Genomic DNA, 20,084 nt, shown 5'->3' with positions numbered 1-20,084 from the left:
CCGGAAGTCGCCGCCGGAGGGCGGTGTGCCCTCGCCGGTCCGCCCGCAGGTGCCGCCCGGTCGGGGAACGGCGCTCCCGGCCCGGGGTTCCCCCCGGCGGGGTCTGCGGCTCCTGCCGCGGCTCTGGCATTCCCGCCCCCAGCGCTAAGGCCGAGGCTTGCCACCGTGAGCGCGGGACTCCAGCCCTTCGTATGGGTATTGCTTTTCCCGTGTCTCCTTCCAGGGTCGCCTCCGGCCGAGCCACTCGGTGGGGCGGGGAGTACCCGAGCTGCTGTCCCTCGGGCGCGGGAAGGCCAGACGGGTAGAGGGGGGAAGGTGGGCAGGTGGGTGCAGGTTGGCTTCTCCGAACCCCTGCAGTTGAGGCTAATTTTTACCATCGGATTCAAGACCCAGAAATTAGGCTGTTTCTAAGCAGTTGAGCTGGGCGGGCTGTGTCTGTGACTTGTTTTAGGGGAGTCTTCTGTAATTACCAATTTGACCTCCAAGCGGGATCTCTGACGAGCTTGGAAGAGTTCCCATTTGCAACGGTCATTATTTTATGTGCACATCGCTGATTACACTGACCTAAATGATCTTCTCTTCTTCAATATCTCTGCATGAAAGGTGAAGACGGACAAACTGCATGTGACGGGACTGCGTGCAGTGCGTGGCTACGGGGAACAACGGGTGGCGAATTCCTGTAAAAGGAGAAAAAGAGGCATTTCTGCAGAGTCCCTCTCAAAGCCATGATCGGGGGAAATCTGATTTCTCAGTTTTTAATTGAGCTCTTTGCAGTGATGCTCACAGACTGCAACAGTGGTACGGAAACGTTTCAGTTTGTCTGTGATGAAATGTGGCCTGAATGTGCTACAGGTTCCGTAGCTTTAAATCTCCTCATTGAGGTAATGGCGCTGGTAAGGGGCAGTAGAGCCTTGCCGGGCTGTAGCACAAATCTGACCAGGCCTTTGGAAACCTGAGGCCCCAGTGATCCCAAAAGTCCAAATGGGCTCAGTGGTGTAAGGAGCTTTTGCCCTGAGGAAGGAAAGGGTGCGTGGCTTCATCCCAACACAGGGAGCTTTTCCACCTTTTTGTTAAGGTGTGCGTGAGCAGAAGGTACGTTTACAGAGGCAGTCAGAAATATTCAGCATTATCCAGAGACAAAGGCAGTTAATCCCAGATGTCTTTTCCCTGGGAACAGCAGCGAGATAAAGGATAGCTTTTAATGACAGCTATTTGAAAGACAGTTTTATCATAAATTTTTATGATAACAGTGTTCTGCTCCTCTCTTCTAATAAGGAAAATACACTGAAGCTGTGAATTCATTTCAGTAAGTTTGCCGTTAGTAAGGGATCGATATTTCAGGAAAAGGCAGAAAAGAATTCAAGATCTTCCTAAAAAATCACATTCTGAAAGGTCTGATGGTAATGCACTTTTCTAGCTTCAGGACCAATGCAAAATGAAAGAATCAATAATTTTATTTACACAAATGATATTGAAAAACAAAAACCAGAAGAAGGTAATTTATGTCATGGCAACGTTACTGGAAGCCGTAGTCAGTTCAGGCTTCTGAAAATCTGGAAAAAGCCATTTCAGACCATCTTTCCCACCAAAGCAAGGCAGGATGAGCTGTAGTCTAATACATTCTCTTTCTTACAGGACAGTAGTTGCCTGAGAGCTCTGTCCAAGCTCCTGTGGTCATTTACCTGGTATCTGCCAGCCTATTTATTTTAACAGGGAATAGTCTGTCACCAGACTGGCAGGTGCTGGCAAAGTTGTTTGAAACCAAGCGCCCTGCAGTGATTGTATGAGTAGCAAGCGATATAGCAAAGGAGCTGCAATTAGAGAAGGAAATTCATTGAACTAAGGCTTGACTTTGTTGCTTTGGTTGGGATTCTGTTTTCTTAGGTTAACCTAGTGTAATTGGCAACAAATTCACCGTTGATTTAAACCTGCTGATTCACACATTGCACATCGGATGGCAGTTAGGCGACTGACTTATGTTGTCTGCCTTTGTTCGCAGAAACATGAGAGGGGAGTCTACGCTGAATCGCAAACTTTTGTTTTGGAGACCATACAGGCCTGACTGGTAAATGTTGGTACAGTCTTCTAAAACTACGCTTGTTGTTTTTATTAGCGCTCAGTCTCCTCTTTTCTTTCTGTGTCAGGCCAGAACTGCAAACGGCTGGAATCCTTTTAGCATTTTTACGCTTCCTTGACAAACATCCTGCTGTTCTATCACTGCCCTCCTGAAGTGTAGGAGCTCTTTTTTGAGGGGAAAAACATCTCCAAACTCAAGGAACTATTTGCACTTGTGTTCAGTGACATCTGCTTTACTGCAAGCATCGCTGAATGCAGATCTACAGCCTTTTAACCCTATTCTCTAGAGCAACAATTTTGTGCTCTAGTTCTTCCAGGCTCTTACTTGTCACCTTTTTTCAAGGAGTATAAGATGTAGCTTCTCTCTTAAGAAAAGCTTTGGTTGCTTACCCTAAGAGCAAAGATCTGTGCAGAAATCCCCACAGGGTAACAAAAACCTTCCCCAGGGAAAACATCCTTGAACTAGTTTGAACTGAAAGCTCCCAATTTCACAGTGCCTTTGGCTGGAAAATGTAAATGTTCAACAGGCTGTGGCATGATTAAAGGTTTTCTTGTCTCAGCCTCGGATGCAAGAGTGCAGACTCTCTCCTCCCCTCCCTGCTTGCATAGATTGGGTTTATAGGAGTGAATGAAAACAGACTAGGGCATTAGGGGAAGAAACAGAGACCTAAGGTAGAAAACAGAGAAAGAAGGGCTTCTTGGGGCTTCTCCATTCTTTGCTCCTGCAGCGCTGTGCAGATCAGTCGTCTGTCTCCCTTCCAGGCAGTGGACTCAAGAAGATGGTCTTGTTTTTTGCACCAGTTATAGTTCTGTTTTGGAACTGGGCTCTGACTCAAGGACATCAGACTCCTTTTGGAGAACTCTTGCTGGACACCTGGTCACTAGTCTCTCAGCTCTTCTCTCTGGGAGAATTTTGCTCTAGGTTCAGTTCATTGCACTCACAGGTTTTTGCACCACCTGAGTCTTTTTTTTTTAAGTTAGTTTCTATGAGATTTGGTTCCAGTTGTTTATAATTACTGTCTTCTCCAGACTCTGCACTGCAGCATTTCCAAGCGCAGTATGAAAACAGTGTAGACTTAGTGAGACTGCATTTCTGATGTATTATCATGCTGCAAATCCCTGATCTTTGCAGCTAACCTAAAAGCCAGGGAAGAGGGAGCAATATCCTCTCCTCCTGCAGCTAAAGATCCTCAAACATACACCGCAACCATTTTAACCGAGTTGAATGCCTCCAGGGGAGATAGTGATGTTTTGTCGCACACAGAAATAGAGACATGGCAAACCTGAGGTACCATTTCCATTGCTTTAATTGCTGAGTGGACAGCTCAGGCCTGGTGTATAGAAATATCTCCTACCTGCAGCTTTGCTGATCTCAGGATATCCAACCCCATCTTTACCTGCTGCCTTCCCTCTTTGTTTTGGAGTGGTAGAAGCAGGTCAGGTCTGAGGGCTGGCCCCCAAGAGCTGTAAGGCAGCAGGCACATATGCAGAGAAGTGTATAGCTTACCCCTCTTCTGCTTTTTGGTGGGTTAGGAAAGAGTTAAATGACAACAGAGGGAGAGGCTGTGCTATTGTTCAGGCATCCCTGGGCCCAGGGTGGCTGATCTCTATTCCCGGATCTGCCTCTGGCTTCCTGCATGACCTTGGACCAGTCACTTACCTTTTCTTTTCCTTAACTCCCAAATTATAACATGGAAATCATTCTCTTCCTGTGGTGCCTCTTTCCCTGCGGGTTTCAGGGTGGCTGAGATTCTCTGGTGGGAGATGAGGGGAGGAGAACACATTTCCAATGGAGAAATATTTACACAGAGGGTAGCAATTTTTGGACGTGTTCTTGTTCACTCAGATACAGCGCGGGCTGTGCATATGGTGATATTTGGGTTTTTTAGTAGGCAAACCTGTGGTGAAAGTCGAATTCCATTTGTCGTTGATGCAGCTGCCCGAGAGCAATGCCAGCTGCAGTGATCCTTTTCTTCACTAGATGGTGCTTTTGATCAAAGATTTGAATAACGGCAGTTCTTTTCAGCACAGAATTTCCTAATTTTTCTTCCCCAGTCTCCATTCCTTCCCCTCTTCTTTCTATGCTTTAACACTACGGGGGACACTTAATGATGCTGGATATTGAGCAAGGCTAATCTGGTGGTAATACACGCGCCAAGCCACCCGCACCCACCAGCCAGCTTGTCTTCTGGGCTTTGGTTTTTGAAGCGTGTATCAGTGGTGCTGGGCTGTGGCAGAGAATTGAATTCTTTCCGTGTTTTCTATTCCCATAAGGAAAAGGCTTCAAAGACCAGGTCCCCTCCCCCTCTCTGCTGGTGAAGGGCATTTAGGGAAGCTGGGAAAAAAAAATCCAGCTCTGACAGACGCATTTATTTAACAAACCACTGCCTTTCCCTACCTTAGCAGAAGATTGGTTGTTTTTTTAAAAAGGGAATTGCTGCGTTTATATCCATCTTTGTATTCAGGAGATGGTTACCTAGCCAAGGTCATTGCTGCTGCGTGCCAGTATCAAGCAGCGAGCCAGCCTCCTCTTCCTTGAATGAGCGCTGATTTCAGTAAGGCTTCCCCAGCTAAGGAATGGGAATGGGCTTGAATCTGCCAATGCAAGGTCCCAAGCTGCTGCTGGGTAGAGAAAGCTGCAAGAACAGCCTTCCCTGTTATAAATTCAGCAGAGGAGATGAATGAAATTGTAATCAAACATTTCCTGTGCAGACATGCACGGGGATCGGTTATGAGCTCGTACAGTATGAGGCACAGCAGGGTGTGCGGTGGTGTGCTGTCATCATCCGTGACAGCGTGTGCAGGGCAAAATGGGGCTGCCTGCCCCCAGCAACCCAGTCTAGCACACACGGACGAGAACCGTCCTGTGCTGGCCCCTTCTGAGTCCGCCTTGAGGCTCTCGCCCCTCTGGCACTCGCCCGCAGCGATGACGTTTGTTGACATTCATGTGCTCGCAGGGCTACCTGCAGCCTGCTGTGCCCCTGCCTTCGTGCCAGGCTGACTCGCACGCTGCAAACGTGCATCCGGACACTCCCATCGGGGAGGCTGCGAGGTTACATCACTTACAGCTCCCTCCCCATGGAATTTTACAAACGTTAATGAATGGGGTTGGATTGCCGCTCTGACGCCAATCAGCCATGCACAGATTTATAGTCTGAGGCCAGGAGAGATTATGCTTCTGCCTCTGGCACTGCACCAATGACAGCAATTTCATGTGTGTGCTGACAAGCGCACAAGGCCAGTGCCCGCAGCAGCCCTGTCCTCACGTGCTCGATGTTATGCTTATGGCAGTGACGTCCCCACAGCAGGGACACGAGCTATGCTAAACTGCAGTGTGACACAAAACTCCTCTTGGGACTGGGAGCTGACAGTGATTTCTTTGTCATTCCCCTGTTGTCATCTTCCCACTGCACATACATTTGTTCATCATTAGTAAGATATTGCTGATGACTAAACCCTGGGTCTGCATCACAGAGAAACCATTCGAAGGAGCAGCCCAGAACTGCAGGGTTCAAACTTGTAAAGAAGAGTGAGAAGTGGGGACAGTGCATTTCCTCACATCTATTAGATCTGGAGAGCAAACCACTCTCTCCCAGTCCCTCCTGGCTGAGAGGGAATTGCATCACTGGCGTGTGCGGATATTTTTCCTGAAATCTGCTTGTTTTATTGTTTTCCTCCGATGGAATTTGCCAGCGTGTCCCAAATTATGTGGTTCTGAAATTTAAAAGCAACATACCTGTGTGGGGGAGAGAATGAGTGGTTTTCACTTCACAATCTGGCTCTTCCCCTCCCTTTTCCCCACATCCCCATGTGTTATGGAGCCAGCTGCTCCCGGAATAGTTTGGGAATGAAATGTCACCGCTTGAAACTGGTGAGTCACACTTTTTGAAGGGGGGGGGGGGAATATGAAATCTTGCAGTGTGGCAGAATGTCTCCTGGTGAGTACAGAGAGATTTTTAAAACCACAGCTTCCTTGATGATGGGGTTGAGGGGCTTTGAATAAAGGCTGCTGGGTGTGTCCATGCTGCTTTTTGCAGGAGGATCTCAAAACCCTCTGCAAACTTTAATTGTCTTCCTTAACATGCCCGCTGCAGCTGGATCCTAGTGCCTCCTCCAACAGGACTAGGTTGTGTCTGTCTGACAACACACCTACAGTGACTCTCTTAATTAAGTCTCCCCGCACTGCTGTGAGATATGTAATTACAGTGAGACCTGACTTAAGCAACCACTCGAGGGACTAACAAAAAAAAATTCTATACCAGAGCAGGGAGGAACAGAATTTTACTGAATACATTTTTGGGGATATTTTAGGGGAAATGTGTTAAATGAAGGGCGTTAATTATGCTGGTTTCTTCTCAGTGTATCCCAATATTAGGATGATGCCTTTAATATACTGTGTGTTAACATAATCGTGGGGTTTTTTTCCTTCTAAAAGGATTCTTGAGATCTTTTGGCTTTTAACAGAGATTGCTATTAAAAAAAGTGTCAATTAGTGCAAATGCTGGCAATGGTCTTGCGAAATGAACTATTGTTTATCAGAAGCTGAGTAGTTGTCCCTCCCTGCCCAACCCCTACCCAGTGGTAAAAATATTTAGTCAAAGGGCAACATTCAGGATTCCTGCTCTAGGGTATTGTAACCACCCATTTTCATGACTCTACGTGGCAGCACTGCCTAGTAGGTACTAGGAATCGTGTATTTTGAACTAAAGCACCACAGTAGTTGTGATACTAATGGTGTCTCCCAAAGAGCTCTAGCAGTTCTAGGCAGACTGATTCTCGATGTTGCTGCCCCAGCCCGCTGTCAGAGGTCTCTGTCCAGTACCCGAGGCAGCAGGCAGGACCGTGCATCACCATTCACAGCCCAGCGTATTAATCTAAACTGCCAGCTATTTCAGGTTGTGTTACTATTCCAAGCACTGAACTGTGGTGGCCACAGAGAAGATATGCCACCCATTTTGCAGCTTCTGCAATGATCTCCAGTAATGATCTCCAGCTGAAGGACAGGAAGAAGCTGGAAATAGTAATATCATAAATAGTCCCAGTATGGGCTGGCAGCCCTCCCCTCGAGTCCCACCTTCAGTGGCATTCTGAATACATGCTGTGAGTAAAACTCCCAAATTGCAAGCCAAGCTATGCAGCTAACTTGGTGGGGATTTTGCAAGCATAAGCCCTAGGGGGTTTGATGCCATCTCTGTCTATTTTATTTGGAAGACTGAGCTAGTAGCAAGATTTTATGAAGTGTGTATTTCTATCTCAAATTTTAGATACTGTTAACTAGAAACCCACATACTCTATCGTCACTGGATTTGACAAAAATAATCTCTGGCTGCAGAAATTTGCTGCAGAGCCTAAGATTTTGTTTAATACAAAATAAAACAACCTTGGAGACAACCTTGAGAAGTCAAATCTGGGTGCCATTCCACATGCCTTTTTCTCAGCAGCAAAGCCTACTTACCTGCCCCGCTCTTTTCTCTTTTATGTATCGTTGTTGCCCTTTTTTCTTAACTCAGACTATTTCAGTGATTTGGCTTATACTGTGGGTCTGCAAAGAGTTGAACCAGCAACACTGCAGGAGCTGTAAGTTGCAGCAGCAACGTAGGAGTGAGCCAAGGAACCAGGTAAGAAAAGGGTACCCCTGTGGATACCTGCTATGCCATCAAGTTTGAACTTGCAGATATTCCAAACCAGTAACTCTAAGAGATGTGAATGCCAGTGGATTGTCAGTTCTGAAGCATAATGACAGTATTTTAGTGCTTGATATTGTCTTCTTAGCCTCTGTTTCTTCTAGCATAGGTGTCTGCCTGGTATGCTTACCTCCCCAGATCCCTAATGAGGATTCCCTTTAGCTTGCAGTTTCCTGCAGATAACTCCCAAGATAATGCTGGGCATGATCAGTACAAATACTCCCTACTGAAAAGTAGCTAAGTAGCTTATTGCTTAGAATGAGGTTAGTGTCATTTCAAATTGAGTAACAAAAGATTAATTTACTGAGTATACAACTCACTGATGTACTGAAGTCAGTAAGCGTTTGAACTTTCAAAGATAAGTGATGATTTCTTTAAAAACTTAATGGATTTTTACCCAAATCAAAGGATTTTGCTTCATCACCTCCAGTGGGATTTCCCAGGGTGCCTGAAATCATACATCCTCAGCCTCTTAGACCTTGGCAAAACTGATACATCATGTGTGGAAGTCTTCCTAACACGAACAAGCATTTCAGTTTGTTCTGAAAGGCCAAGATTACTACTGATTTGTTTTTGGGGAAAAAAAAAGGACAACCAAAATGACATTGGACATTCATTAGCGAAGCATTGTCAGAACACAATAGGAGAACAGACAAAAGCCAGTCCAGATTCTGTGGTATTTCCTAAAGGGCTCCCTCTGGCACATGGCTATTCCCTGCCAATCCTTTTGTATTGTTTTTGATAATGAATAGAAGCTGAAGAGATGACTGTTGCATTGTCCACTAAGTGATTCATTTACATTAAATAGTGCTCCAAAAGTAGGCTTTGGTTGGACTTTTTTAGTCACTTCAGTTATTTATTTGTACAGTTGAATTACCATCTTTTAACTCTCCACTGTACGTAATTATTTCCTGATTGCTTCAGCTAAATTACATGGGGTGTAACCCCTCTGAAGTCAGTGGTCCAACAAGCCCTGACATAAGAAGCAGCATCTCTGCATTTTCAAAGATGCTTAATTTTGAATGGCCACCTCTAGAAAACTGCTCCTGATTTGGGAAGGTGCTGAGATTCTTTAGCATCTGCAGGTCCCTAGTGTCCTTGGTCCCTATCTCTGAAAGTTGGGCTATGAAGCACAAACTTTGCTGTACAAACCGTCACAGTTCCATTGATTTCCTCGTTAATCTCTCAACTCCTGCTGCATGTCTGCACCAAGGTTTCTTTATAACCCAGGGCTTGCATTACAATTTCAGGCTTTTCTTACAGAGGTCAAAAGTTTTGCTTTGTCTTGTTTTACAGGGTGTGACAGATGTTATGTGCTTGAGGGCATATTGACTGGAGTTAGAAGGTACTGGAGTTAGAAGAACTTCAGTAAGGAAGCTATTGAGTCCCAAATCCACATCCAGAACTGCAGCTTCACTAATTTGGATATACTGATGGGTGGTGGAGAATGACACATACTGAAGGGCTTTTTGATGGTTGAAGAATCTAAGGAGATCAACACTCTAGGCCTTTCCATCTCCCAGTGTCTGAGAAGTTGCATGACTGCATTGTTGAATACCTGTAGTTACATCTCAAAACCCCTGATTTCCTAGTTATTCTCTGTTCCCCATTCCATGTACCACATAGAGAGGTTCAATGTGGGCTTTTGGTTCTGCCTGTGTGAAACAGTAGAGTCTGGGGCAAGGCAGCAAAATAGTGAGGCACAGAGGGGAAGGGAACAGTCCTAGTACTGTTGAGTTGTTCACATAATATGGCCTAGGTTTAAATCTCCCAAGACAGAGCAAAGCAGCCTTTGCAGTCTTTTCTGACATTTTCTCAGTCCCTTCTCCATCCAGTTAGGAAAAATGAAATCACCAGTCCTGTGCCTAGATATAAAAGAAAGAACAGAAGTTTGTTTTGAACAGTGTATATGCCTGTACCTGCCAAGATGAGGCAAGAAAAAGATTGACTTTTTGCAACCAGTTTCCTATCAACTCATAAGCCAAATGAGCAGGGAGGACAAGTACACTCCAGTACCACTGTAGCCTTCCAATTGTGAAAGGCATCGCACTACAGCTCTTTGCCATTCTCTACTGCTCTAGCTACAGAACCTGGGCAGAAGCTGCTGCAAGCTTTAGGCTTCTGTGTGTGTTACATTTCTGTCACCCTGCTTCAGAAACTGCCTTTGCCTAGTCTGTGACTAAAGCAAACTATCCACCCCTTAGGACCTCCCTGAGCTTTAGCCTTCTTTTGGGTTATATGGCATCTTCACAAACCCAGATGAAACTCAGCAGACACACAAATAAAACCAGCCTTCCCTCTGCATAAAACCACAAAGTATTGCTAGGGTTTCCCCCACTGCCTTCCACTTTAACCCTCCAGCATTGCTCTCCTTGTATTCTTGCTCTCCCAGGAGCCCACATTGCTCTGTGTTTAGTGGCAGGCGACGAAATCAAACCGTGCATTAGCAGCTCCGTAATAGCTTTGCTCAGTGGAACCCAGCTTCCTTCATTAATCCAGAAAATGAGAGTTGTTTTCGTACATTTGAGAAGCTAATTATTTAAGTGCTGTGAATTAAGGCTCATCAGATAGTGGAGACTGATTTTGGTTTTGCTTCCCAGGGGATGGAACAAGATGGAAGGAAGCTGGTTTTGCACAGGTGTGCAGTATGGTAACTCACCAGCACTTGGAGCAGGGAAGAACAGTGTGCAGATCCTTGTCTACCTTAAGCATAAAAGCCCCGCTCTTTGTACCTCCCTTTTCTTCCAGATATCATCCGATGATACTTCCCATTCAAATAGATTTTTTTAAGTTGCCACTGATCAAATAACTCTATAGCTTTGGGGTTTTTTCTGCCATGAAAAGATGTACCCCACTTGTGGTTGGCCTAGCCTGAATATTTTGCAATAAAACAATAATGCCTTGTCTCAGCTGGGTTTTCAGAGAGGGAAATGAGCTCACATTAGCTGTCCTCCTATAAACCTTGTGGGTGTTGATCTCTTCTCCCAAGTAACAAGGAATAGGACAAGAAGAAATGGCCTCAAGTTGTGCCAGGGGAGGTTTAGATTGGATATTAGGAAAAATTTATTCACCGAAAGGGTTGTCTGACATTGTAACAGGCTGCCCAGGGAAGTGGTTGAGTCCCCATCCCTGGACGTATTTAAAAAAGGTGTAGATGTGGTGCTTAGGGACATGGTTTAGTGGTGGACTTGGCAGTGCTAGGTTAACAGTTGGACTTGATGATCTTGGAGGTCTTTTCCAACCTAAACGATTCTATGATTCTGTGATGAGTTATCCTTCAGCTTTACCTTTGATCTCCATACTCAGAGACGGGTTTAGATAGATGAGCTGCTACCTAACCTAGCAAGGGCCCTTCCAGTGGCTTGGGAAACAGAAGATGAATTGGGTGAAAACCCCCCTCGTCTGTGGGAAACCACAGATGAGGACAGATCTGTTGTTCTAAACAAAGTTTTTACAACAGAATGACTTTCAACAGTAGATGGGTGCTTTTGACATTCTTCCCAGAAAATGACAGAGAATCCATTGATGCTATTGCCAATAACTGTATGCTAAAGAACGGGGATTTGGTTCCGATAGTGTCACTGGATGGATCCACTCTTTATTACAAGCAGCTTGCCAAGAACAAATTTTTCATTCTTATTGAGATAGCCAATGTCCTGTGTTGTCTTCAGAGACTAAGGGAGTGAACTTTTCTGTGTGTTCAGTTGAAACCGGATGTTAACGTATTGTCTGGATGTAATTGACTTGACAAATAGCAGGAGTGACATTTTAGCTCCATTTAAGTCAGTGGCAAAATTCCTGTTGAGTTCAACTGGGGCCAAGATTTCATCCTATGACAGCACTGATGGGAAATCTAACAAATGATCTTCAGAAAAATAAGTGCAGGCATTCTGTTGTTCTAGGACACTTTTCAACCTATGGGCCATGAATCTTGGAATTCTGTTGAAGAGATCTGCAAAAGATCACAAAGACAAGGAAGCTTATTGTCCGTAGATTTAAATTAGCTATACAGGGGTCCATGATTCCAAGAGAAAACTTCAGGACTCGATTACAAAGTTCTGTCAGCTCGATCCATTGAAATCCACCTTTCTTTGTACTCCTTGGACTAACAAGCATCCTTCTGGCAGGACCTGTGCAGCTGAACTAACCCTTTGTCATTGAATATTGTGGATTCCAGAAGCCGCTCTGTCCCCTATGGGCTGAGCTCTGTTCCCCATGGACTGAGCCATGTGGAAACCTCTCATCTGGCACCTATCAGGTGCTGTTACCAATGGATTGGGCTGAAAACAAAAACTTTGTTTTAGAGAAGCTGGTGTAGCTGTGACTATTACAACCAATTCAGTTTTGTAGCAAGGTCAGTACTTTGTCCCTGAGATAAATGAACAGGTACACAGTGTTCTCCCTACAGACTGTGAGGTGTCTGAAGTATCTCAGATGAACTTTATTGGAAAGTAAAGGCAATCAGCTTCAGGCAGAATGATGCAACAGGTTCTACCTATGATATCTCCAGAGGTTTAAGCCCTGCAGTCAGACATACAACCTGATGTGCTTTAAACGCTTTGGATTAAGTAATGGTAGTACTACTTGGGTGGGAGTTCATAATGCTTAGATGAAAAAAGGCTTGAGCTAGGAAAAAAAAATTGCTAAAGATTTAAAAATAGAGTAATTTTAAAATGTTAAAAGTGTTCTGTTTAGGGTTTCAAAAATTTTTTCCATGTGGGTTTTGGTAAGCAGAGTTGTTCTGTAAGTCCTTTCCTGTTAGATTGTGGGTGAATTTGTCTTTTTTAGAGTGCCTGAAAAAATGCAGGGGAGGTACTGAGGAATCTTCATGTATTATGTATTGGTTACTAGCATGGACAGTCCTTGTGCTTGCAGGAGGAAATAGACTCGTTGTGATGAGAACAAGATGCCACAACTGGATCTAGCATTTTAGCCATATGCACACAGGCTAACTTCTCTGTGTCTCGTACTAGAAGATGAAATGGGGTTCATATCTGGAGACCGGGGTCCAGGGGAAGCCAAAAAGGAGTGAGAGCTGATGTCCAGCATCTACCACAGAAAACCCAAGCCGTGTGCCTCTTGTCTTAATATGGAGGAGTGCCTACTTAGGAGTCTGGTTTGATTGCTCTAACAGAAGCAGGATGACACTTAAGGAGTACTACTTTATGGCAACATATTCCCAAGTTCCTTTCTCAGTTCTAGCAAGCGTGCGCAGAATCAAGAACTTTGCAAGCTATTCAGTTTCAAACCAGCAAGCAATGCAAGCTCCTGAATAGCCCCCTTCAAATCCACTTCTGGAGCCAGGGTCTTCAGCCTCTTGTAGATTCAAACTTAAGACAGCTTCACTTGTAATCCAAGTTTATGTGAGGAATCCTAGCTAAATCCTTGATGTTGGTCATACATCTGATCTAAGGGAAAGGTTCACGTTTACCTGAGAACTAAATTGGACACTTTAATGCATGCCCAAGTGGTAAAGTAACGATTGATTCATGGCTATCCAGCAAAGTCTAGAAGTGCCACCTTGGGATGACATGGATGGAGGATACAGTTACTTTGCTTTTCCATGTGAAGAATGCTGCTTCTTCCCAGCTGAGCTATCATGTAACGTAGATGACTCTCTGGAGGAAGCATTTGCTGCACATTTGCAGTATGTTTTAGCTACTATCAACATTTATATTCCATTGTCATTTGGGGGTAAGCACTAATTAGCAGAATCGTCAATGCTTTAAAATTAAAAATTCCTCCAAGAGACACAGGAGGGATTGAAACTGTTTCCTGTTCCCAGAGGCAAATCCTTTCCCAAGATATCTGCTGCACCAAAAGGTTTTATTCTAGAAACATTCCCAAGCTATGCCCAAGAGTAAATTAAACTACAGCAAACTTGTAAACTCTCGTGTGTGTGTGTGTGTGCGTGCATGTGTGTGTAGCAAGCAGGCCCTGATTTGACAATTACTACCTGACAAAACGTTGTCACTATTTTCCACTCCTATTTTGTTTTGACTGCTGCTCTGTGCTGCTGTGTCACCTTTACTGTGTGGGCTGGAACAATCAAGAAGTGTTTGTAAAGTATGAAGTTTTTATACTTCACAGTATAAGATTCTAGTGTCTTCACAAGATGGAAAGCAAAGGGTTTAATGATAGTGCCCCCTTCTAGAGCTTGCATCAAGCTCCCCAAGTCAGGAGCTGGCCTCAAAAAATCTCAAGAGCCATTCTTTCCTAGACTATTTTAGAGTGGATTTTTACTCTGGTTCCAAAATGATTAATTGACAACAAGAATCTCAGATTGGATTTCTGCCTTAAAGAGACTCCTCATTATGGAGAATAAATGCCAGGAAAACTTTGGGGGAACTTTACGTTTGAAAAGTAACATCCATACCTTGGAAATGTTCCCTAAGAGTCGATCTTTAAATTTCTCCATTCCTGCCTTTGGGAGATGACAGCAGGCCTCAGCTCCCATTGATAGCAGAAGTGGTCAAGGACGGGTGTCCCCGCATGAGGGTTCATTGTGTCTCAAAGAATGCTTCTCACATCCTCAGCAGGTCTTCAAGTGGTGGCCCATGAAACCTCAGGGAGCAGGAATAGTTAAATGTTGTAATTGTTCCTGAAATGGCCAGAGAGAAAAATTAGTGTTTTTCCAAAGGAAATATTTCTTTGAGAGGGAAACACTAACAAATGCAGGTGTTTCTTAAGAGAAAACAACTGTGTTTATAAACTCACAATTCTTGTTATTTCTGCGTAAGACAACCACCACCACGCCCTACGTTGAGTAAACATGAGGACGCTGCAAGAAAGAGTGGCACAGAAATCTCTGTGAAAATTTCAGAATCTGCAGGGCATTGAACATATGTATTGTCTTTTTGGTATCCTATTTTTTCAGAGAGATGGACTTAAATTTCATTGGCAGAAATTCTGTCTTTTATCTTTATCTCCTGTTTTGATGTGGTAGCCATGGAGAAAAGCCCAAGATTAGTAACAGTAGGTTGTTGCAGAATAAGAATAACTCTCTACTTGGATTTAGACTGTAGTAATATCGGGGGTTTTGTTTAACTGGAAATACTCAGATCGCATAAAATAAATACTAAATGCTGTTAGGACATTAATCACCCGTCCCATTAATTTCTATCCACCTTGAACTAAATGCTGGTAATCTTTAACTTCCATCTGTTCTGAGGGATGTTGAGGTGGCTTTCACAGGGTAGAGGGTGGCTCTCTATGCCTGCTGCTTTTGGAAACAATGGTTAGTTCTGAAGGTCAGTGTGTTTAAATACTTTTGCCCTGCTACAGACATCAGGGCACCTTGGAACTTGACTCCATGTGGCTAATAATGAATTAAATGGGCCATATTCTGAAGCTGAGATGCCTCAAGTGCCACAAGAAAGCCAAATTCAAAAATACTACTTTAACAGCAGTGTCCAGCAATGAGTTTCCAGATTCCCTCTAGAAGCTCGTAGTGAGAAACTTTAGAGAACGGAAGGTGAATCTTTTCTCAGAGAACCTAGGAAGAAACTGAATGCCTTTGGCAGTGGCATGGGCTAAGAAAGCGGGACAATGGTAGGAACAAAGACACCACACCTTGCTCTGGTTTGCTATTGGCAAAGCAGGCTATGGGTAGGATTAGTGAATGCTTGACCGGTAACGTTTTAGTTTCCCAAATATAGCTGATATCCATGCTGTCTGGTATATTACTTGATTTGCCTCTCAGCGTCTCAGCACGTAGCCTCATGCACGTTTTGCAACTTTTCTTTAGAAAACTATTTTGCATTTTACAGCAACATGCAAACCAGAGCTCTTGCAGCATATTTAGGAAGAAAGGAATTTATGCTGCTTTTGCTGGGGTGACATTGTAGGATGACAGAGACACATAGTGACACAGAGATAATATCACATATTGTTAAGTTCTACCAGTCAGTGTGCTTTTACAACACATATCTTGTTTCCAAATGATCACAGATAATGTCCTGTTTTGATTCATGGTGATGGAACCTAGGCATGAGTGACTAGCTAATTTTAAGGCTACAGAGAAAAAGCAGATTGTCAGAGAGACCAGGGTCTGCTTGAAGATTGGCTTCTGAATTAAAACTAATCGGTAGCTTCCTTTGATGGTCCTTTTGTATCTGGATGAGAAAGATAAAAGAGAACTCATTTTTATTACTTCTTAATTTTAGCAGATTATGTCAGAATGACTTATGTACATTTCTTTTGAGAAGATAAGAGTTGTTTGATTAGTAAGTGTAGAAGATCTCTATTTTCCTGCTGGTTTTGATTGCTAAAGATCTGGTAGATGTTAAGATCAAGGTTATTAAAAATGGTTTATAACATTTCTTAGGTGAGACACTCTTTTGAATATGTCTGCTATAGATTTGGTGTTAAAATTAGAGTGATATTAAAGAGTATGGCTGATCATGGCATGTAAGAGGTTTCTTTGGTATTGTCTTTGTGAAGATAGGACAAGTGTGCAGCATTTAGAGTACAATTCTGTTACAACTGAAGTCAATAAGGAATATTAACATTGACTTAGTGGAAGTAGAAAAGGATCATCGCCAAACCCATGAGGCTGTTTTTTAACGTTGGGAGAGCCTTCTCAGATCTATAAAGGTTTCACTTTAGCTCAGTTATTACCATTTCTTGTAATATCTCATAACCCCCACCAATCCTCACTGGACAAATGCAAAAAAAGAAAAAAAAAGGTCCCTGCTCCGAACAGCTTTGGAGCTAGGACAAGATAAGAGGGAGATTTTGAGAGCAGCAGCTTTCAGGGAAACAATCTGCTAATCATGAGGCAGACGTTGGTATTGATATGTAAGTAGTTTAGTGAGCCTCAGCTTCTTTGTGTGTACTGCAAGCAAAGGGTTCTAATCAGGGGTTCAAAGGAAGGAAAGAGGAGGCTACGGCTACGTAGGTATCACCAGGGAGCTTGTTCCAAGCATGGGAAACAGTATAGCTTAATAGATTCATACTGTTTCTTATGTCTATAAAAGAGCCATTCGGACTGCTGGGAATGACTGTCTTACCAAGACGTTCAGTCGTTCCTTGATGTGGGAAACGCTCAACACTGGGGTCATTAAACTGTATTCATTAGCATCAGGAAGGTGTCACGCATGTGCAGGGATCTTCTCACGCAGGAAGGACGAGGGCTTAGAAGTCCTGTTATGGCTCACAGCCTCTCTGATGCATTAGGGTGAGTAGGTGGTGTCAGAGCTGCAACGCTCAAGTGACTGCGGTTGGAAGCATTATGCTGCACAGTCATGGGTAAAGATGTCTCTGAGGGCGACAGGTTAACACGTGGGAATTATATGCAGCACCAGTTCTTGTTACCTTTTCAAGAAGAAATGTGGGTTGCACGCTTGCTGTGATGACTTAATAGGTCTAATGATTATGTAGGGTCAAAGACAGGGTATAGCCTCACTCCAGATTTTGCATGTAATCTTCTGAAACTGCTTCTCTAGTAGTGCAACTACCAGGCTCTACCAGCTTGTGTACACAGCGGGATAATTGGGCCCTTTCCTGTCAAATGCAAAGGTCTCTTGGCATCCTTTTTTTCTCCTATGGGGCAAGTCAAGTTTTATTGCTGGAGCCATAATCCCCAAACTGCACGGAAGAGGGATTTCAGAGAGAGCCTAACAAGCAGCGTGAGCCAGGCAGACTGAACGATCCATGTTACCATGACAGGAGGTCACCCATACGGCACACAGCTACGCTGGCAGGACAGTGTGGCCTGATGCTGCTTTACTGTCTGAGGGTATAAACTCAGGTCTTTCGCTAGCCCTATATTCCCTACTTGGTTTGCCACCAAACCTTATGGTTATACACAAATCATGAAAAAATGTCTCTTAGACTACCAGATATCCTGCTTTCTTTCTAAAATGGCAGCACCTCTAAAGAAAATGGAAAGTGATTCTGTCCTCAGGTGATAGTTGCAGTTGTCTTTGATTCCTGCAAGTTGCAGCAGTAGGCCAGGGAACTGGACGAGGCCTTATAAAAATCTGCCACGTAAAGACTTAAGAGATTATAGCTCATGAGAAAGAATGTAAATAGCACATATTCAAAGATGGATTGATAAAATAACACAGTGGTACTTAACCACTACCTTTCTCTTGTTGCACAGTCCTTCCAGGGCTTGTCTAAGAACCTAGCCCCTGCAAAGCCTCCTGCCTCTTTTCATAAATCTCAGCAAAATTCCCATCCTTTTCCTCCTGCTGCACTCCACCATTATGTAACCCTGTAGCGTGTGTGGCTTGCAAGCTAAGAACTGTGTACAGATTCAAAACTTTTTGTCTTCTCATTTCTTTGTATAGTCATTTATAGGAAAAAGCTGAAATAATACCAGTTCTGTCTATACACTACTTTTGTTTCTTCCCCGTGGAAGCACCAGGAGAGAAGGATGGCAGTATAGAGGGACCATATATGGTCCTCAGGGCAAATCGGAGCATTGCACAGATCTTCTCCCCAGACCCCAAGGATCTCCATGCTCGGCGAGGCCTATTACACCCAGACCTGCCCCCACAAAGCCGCACTCGGCTTTCTGAACCTGCGAACGATAAGGAAGAGGAAAGGCCTGCCTCTCGTGTTGATTTTGTCCCGCAATACCGGCTGACCTAACCGGAGCCCGCTGTGGCATTACCGGAGCCACCCCCGGGCGGGAGCCCAAGGCTTGGCAGGGCCTCTGCCAAGCACACAGAGGAACAGACGGGGAGGCAGCCCTGCCCCGGGAGCGGGAGCCCTGCCCCGGGGAGCGGGAGCCCTGCCCCGGGGAGCGGCCCGGCCGCCGCCGCCCCTCTCCCCTCAGGAAATCACTGAGGGAGCAGCGAAACAGCCGGGACCAGCGGATGTGACAGCAGCGCTGCCCCCACAGCGCAGGCTGCTGCTGGGAGGGACCGCCCCCTCAGCCGGCCATCGCCAATCCCCTCTCGTTTTGGAACGTGACTGACGACCGTTCCAGCCAGTCCCGCCGCAACACTCGCCACACAGGCCCCGCCCCTTCTCTCCGTTGGCCGGATGTCCTGTCAATCGGCCGGGCCCTTCCCGCCCCTTTCCGGCAGGGGGAAATGCTAGGTAGGAAGGGTGGAGGGGGGAGAAGAAAGGAAAAGAAACCAATGAGACCCTAGAGAAGGGCACCTCAGCGGCGGAGTGACAGGCGGGGAGACCAATTGCCGCGCTCCTTCCCCCTGCGGCTCCCTCCCTCAAGGGTGGCGGGGCAGAGGGGGCGCACCTACCGCCCCTTCCCCGTTGGTCTGTCCCACTCCGGGCCTGGCGGGCTAGGTTGAGTTAGCGGCTCGGACCATTGCACACGGCGGGCGGAGGGGGGGCGGGCGAGGAGGAGGAGGAAGGAGACGACGAAGGAGGCGGGGGGGCGGTTTAAAGAGACAAGAGCCGAGCGGGCGGCCGGCTGGGGGAGCAGGAGCGGCGGCGGGCGGAGACTCGCCCCCTTCCCCACACACGCTCGCTCACACCGCGGCCAGGGTCGCCGCCGCCAGCGCCCCCCCTCCCCTTCCCCTCCGCCCGCCGCTTCCACAGCGGCCTCTATGAGGTAGAAGGGAGCGGCGGCCACTCCGGGGGCGGCAGCGGCCGCTACAGCCGCCGCCTCCTCCTCCTCCTCGCCTCAGAGAGCCCCATCTTTGTGTGTGAGGGAGAGGGCGGGCGAGAGGGAGTGCGCGCTGCCCGCCCGTCGCCGCGCTTTGTTCGGAGCCGGGGGGCCGTGGCGGCGCGGAGCCCCGGCTCTATGTGCCAGCCGCTCCCCGCGCCCCCACAGCAGCCCGCGGGGGCGGCGGAGGGCGCGCGGCAGGCGGCGGCGTGAGGGGCCGGAGCCCCGGAGGGCGGGCGCGCGGCGGGGGGGCGGGGGGGGCGCGCGGGCGGGCGCGCGGCCGCCCCGGCCCGTGCCCGCGTCCGTGTCCGTGCGGTTGCTGCGGAGGGGGGGAAGGGGCCGGCTCGCTGCCCGCCGGCCCGGCCCGTCTGCGGGCGGATTGATGTGGGGGGGTCTGACATGAGTCCGCCGGCGGCCGGGTGCTGCCATGTGACCGGCTTCAAGGTGGAGAACTGGAAGCAGAACCTGCGGGCGATTTACCAGTGCTTCGTGTGGAGCGGCTCGGCCGAGACCAGGAAGCGCAAGGTACCGGGGGCGGCTCGCATCCACCCCCCTTCCCCTCCCGTCCCTTCCCCACACGCGCTCCCGTCCCTTCCCCTCCCTCCCTCCCTCCACCGACCCACCCGCCCGCCCTCCCTCCGCCGCTCACACGCACTCTGCCGCCTCGGCCTGCCCGCGGGCGCGGGGAGGGGACGGGTCCCCCGCCCGCCGGCCGGCCCTCCCTCCCTCCCTCCCCGCGGGGC

The 20,084-nt window shown here is 46.7% G+C and overlaps 1 protein-coding gene and 2 long non-coding RNA genes across 8 annotated transcripts in view; 2 read left to right on the top strand and 1 right to left on the bottom strand.

Annotated features, from left to right (window-relative positions):
- Positions 1-28: 28 nt before the first annotated feature.
- On the top strand, positions 29-10,881 carry LOC140659220 (uncharacterized). 2 transcript variants are annotated; one of them, XR_012045040.1, is made up of 5 exons: positions 29-195; positions 604-798; positions 2,000-2,065; positions 7,587-7,694; positions 9,057-10,881. It is a non-coding gene; the product is annotated as an uncharacterized lncRNA (long non-coding RNA). The 2 variants fall into 2 exon arrangements; XR_012045041.1 differs by lacking the exon at positions 2,000-2,065.
- A 695-nt stretch (positions 10,882-11,576) lies between these two features.
- Positions 11,577-19,049, bottom strand: LOC140659221 (uncharacterized). Of its 2 annotated transcripts, XR_012045042.1 has the most exons (4): positions 18,974-19,049; positions 16,772-17,021; positions 14,137-14,361; positions 11,577-11,712 (listed from the first exon to the last, which is right to left on the bottom strand). It is a non-coding gene; the product is annotated as an uncharacterized lncRNA (long non-coding RNA). The 2 variants fall into 2 exon arrangements; XR_012045043.1 differs by lacking the exon at positions 16,772-17,021 and having other exon boundaries at positions 18,974-19,042.
- Positions 19,050-19,613: 564 nt separating this feature from the next.
- Positions 19,614-20,084, top strand: part of USP22 (ubiquitin specific peptidase 22) — a 111,768-nt gene continuing 111,297 nt past the window's right edge. For 2 of the 4 annotated variants that reach the window (XM_072878584.1, XM_072878583.1), the window contains exon 1: positions 19,726-19,866. Coding sequence is in view for 2 of the 4 variants with exons in the window: in XM_072878585.1 (XP_072734686.1) it covers positions 19,741-19,866 (126 nt within the window). In the remaining 2 variants the exon portion in view is untranslated. Of the gene's footprint in view, positions 19,867-20,084 lie in introns of all 4 variants that reach the window. The other 2 variants (XM_072878585.1, XM_072878579.1) reach the window with 2 other exon arrangements.

Source organism: Ciconia boyciana, chromosome 13 (assembly GCF_034638445.1).
Source record: "Ciconia boyciana chromosome 13, ASM3463844v1, whole genome shotgun sequence".
In the NCBI taxonomy this organism is placed as follows: Eukaryota; Metazoa; Chordata; class Aves; order Ciconiiformes; family Ciconiidae; genus Ciconia; species Ciconia boyciana.
Note: the sequence above shows the minus strand (reverse complement) of the source record. Positions and strands in the feature narration are given on the sequence as shown.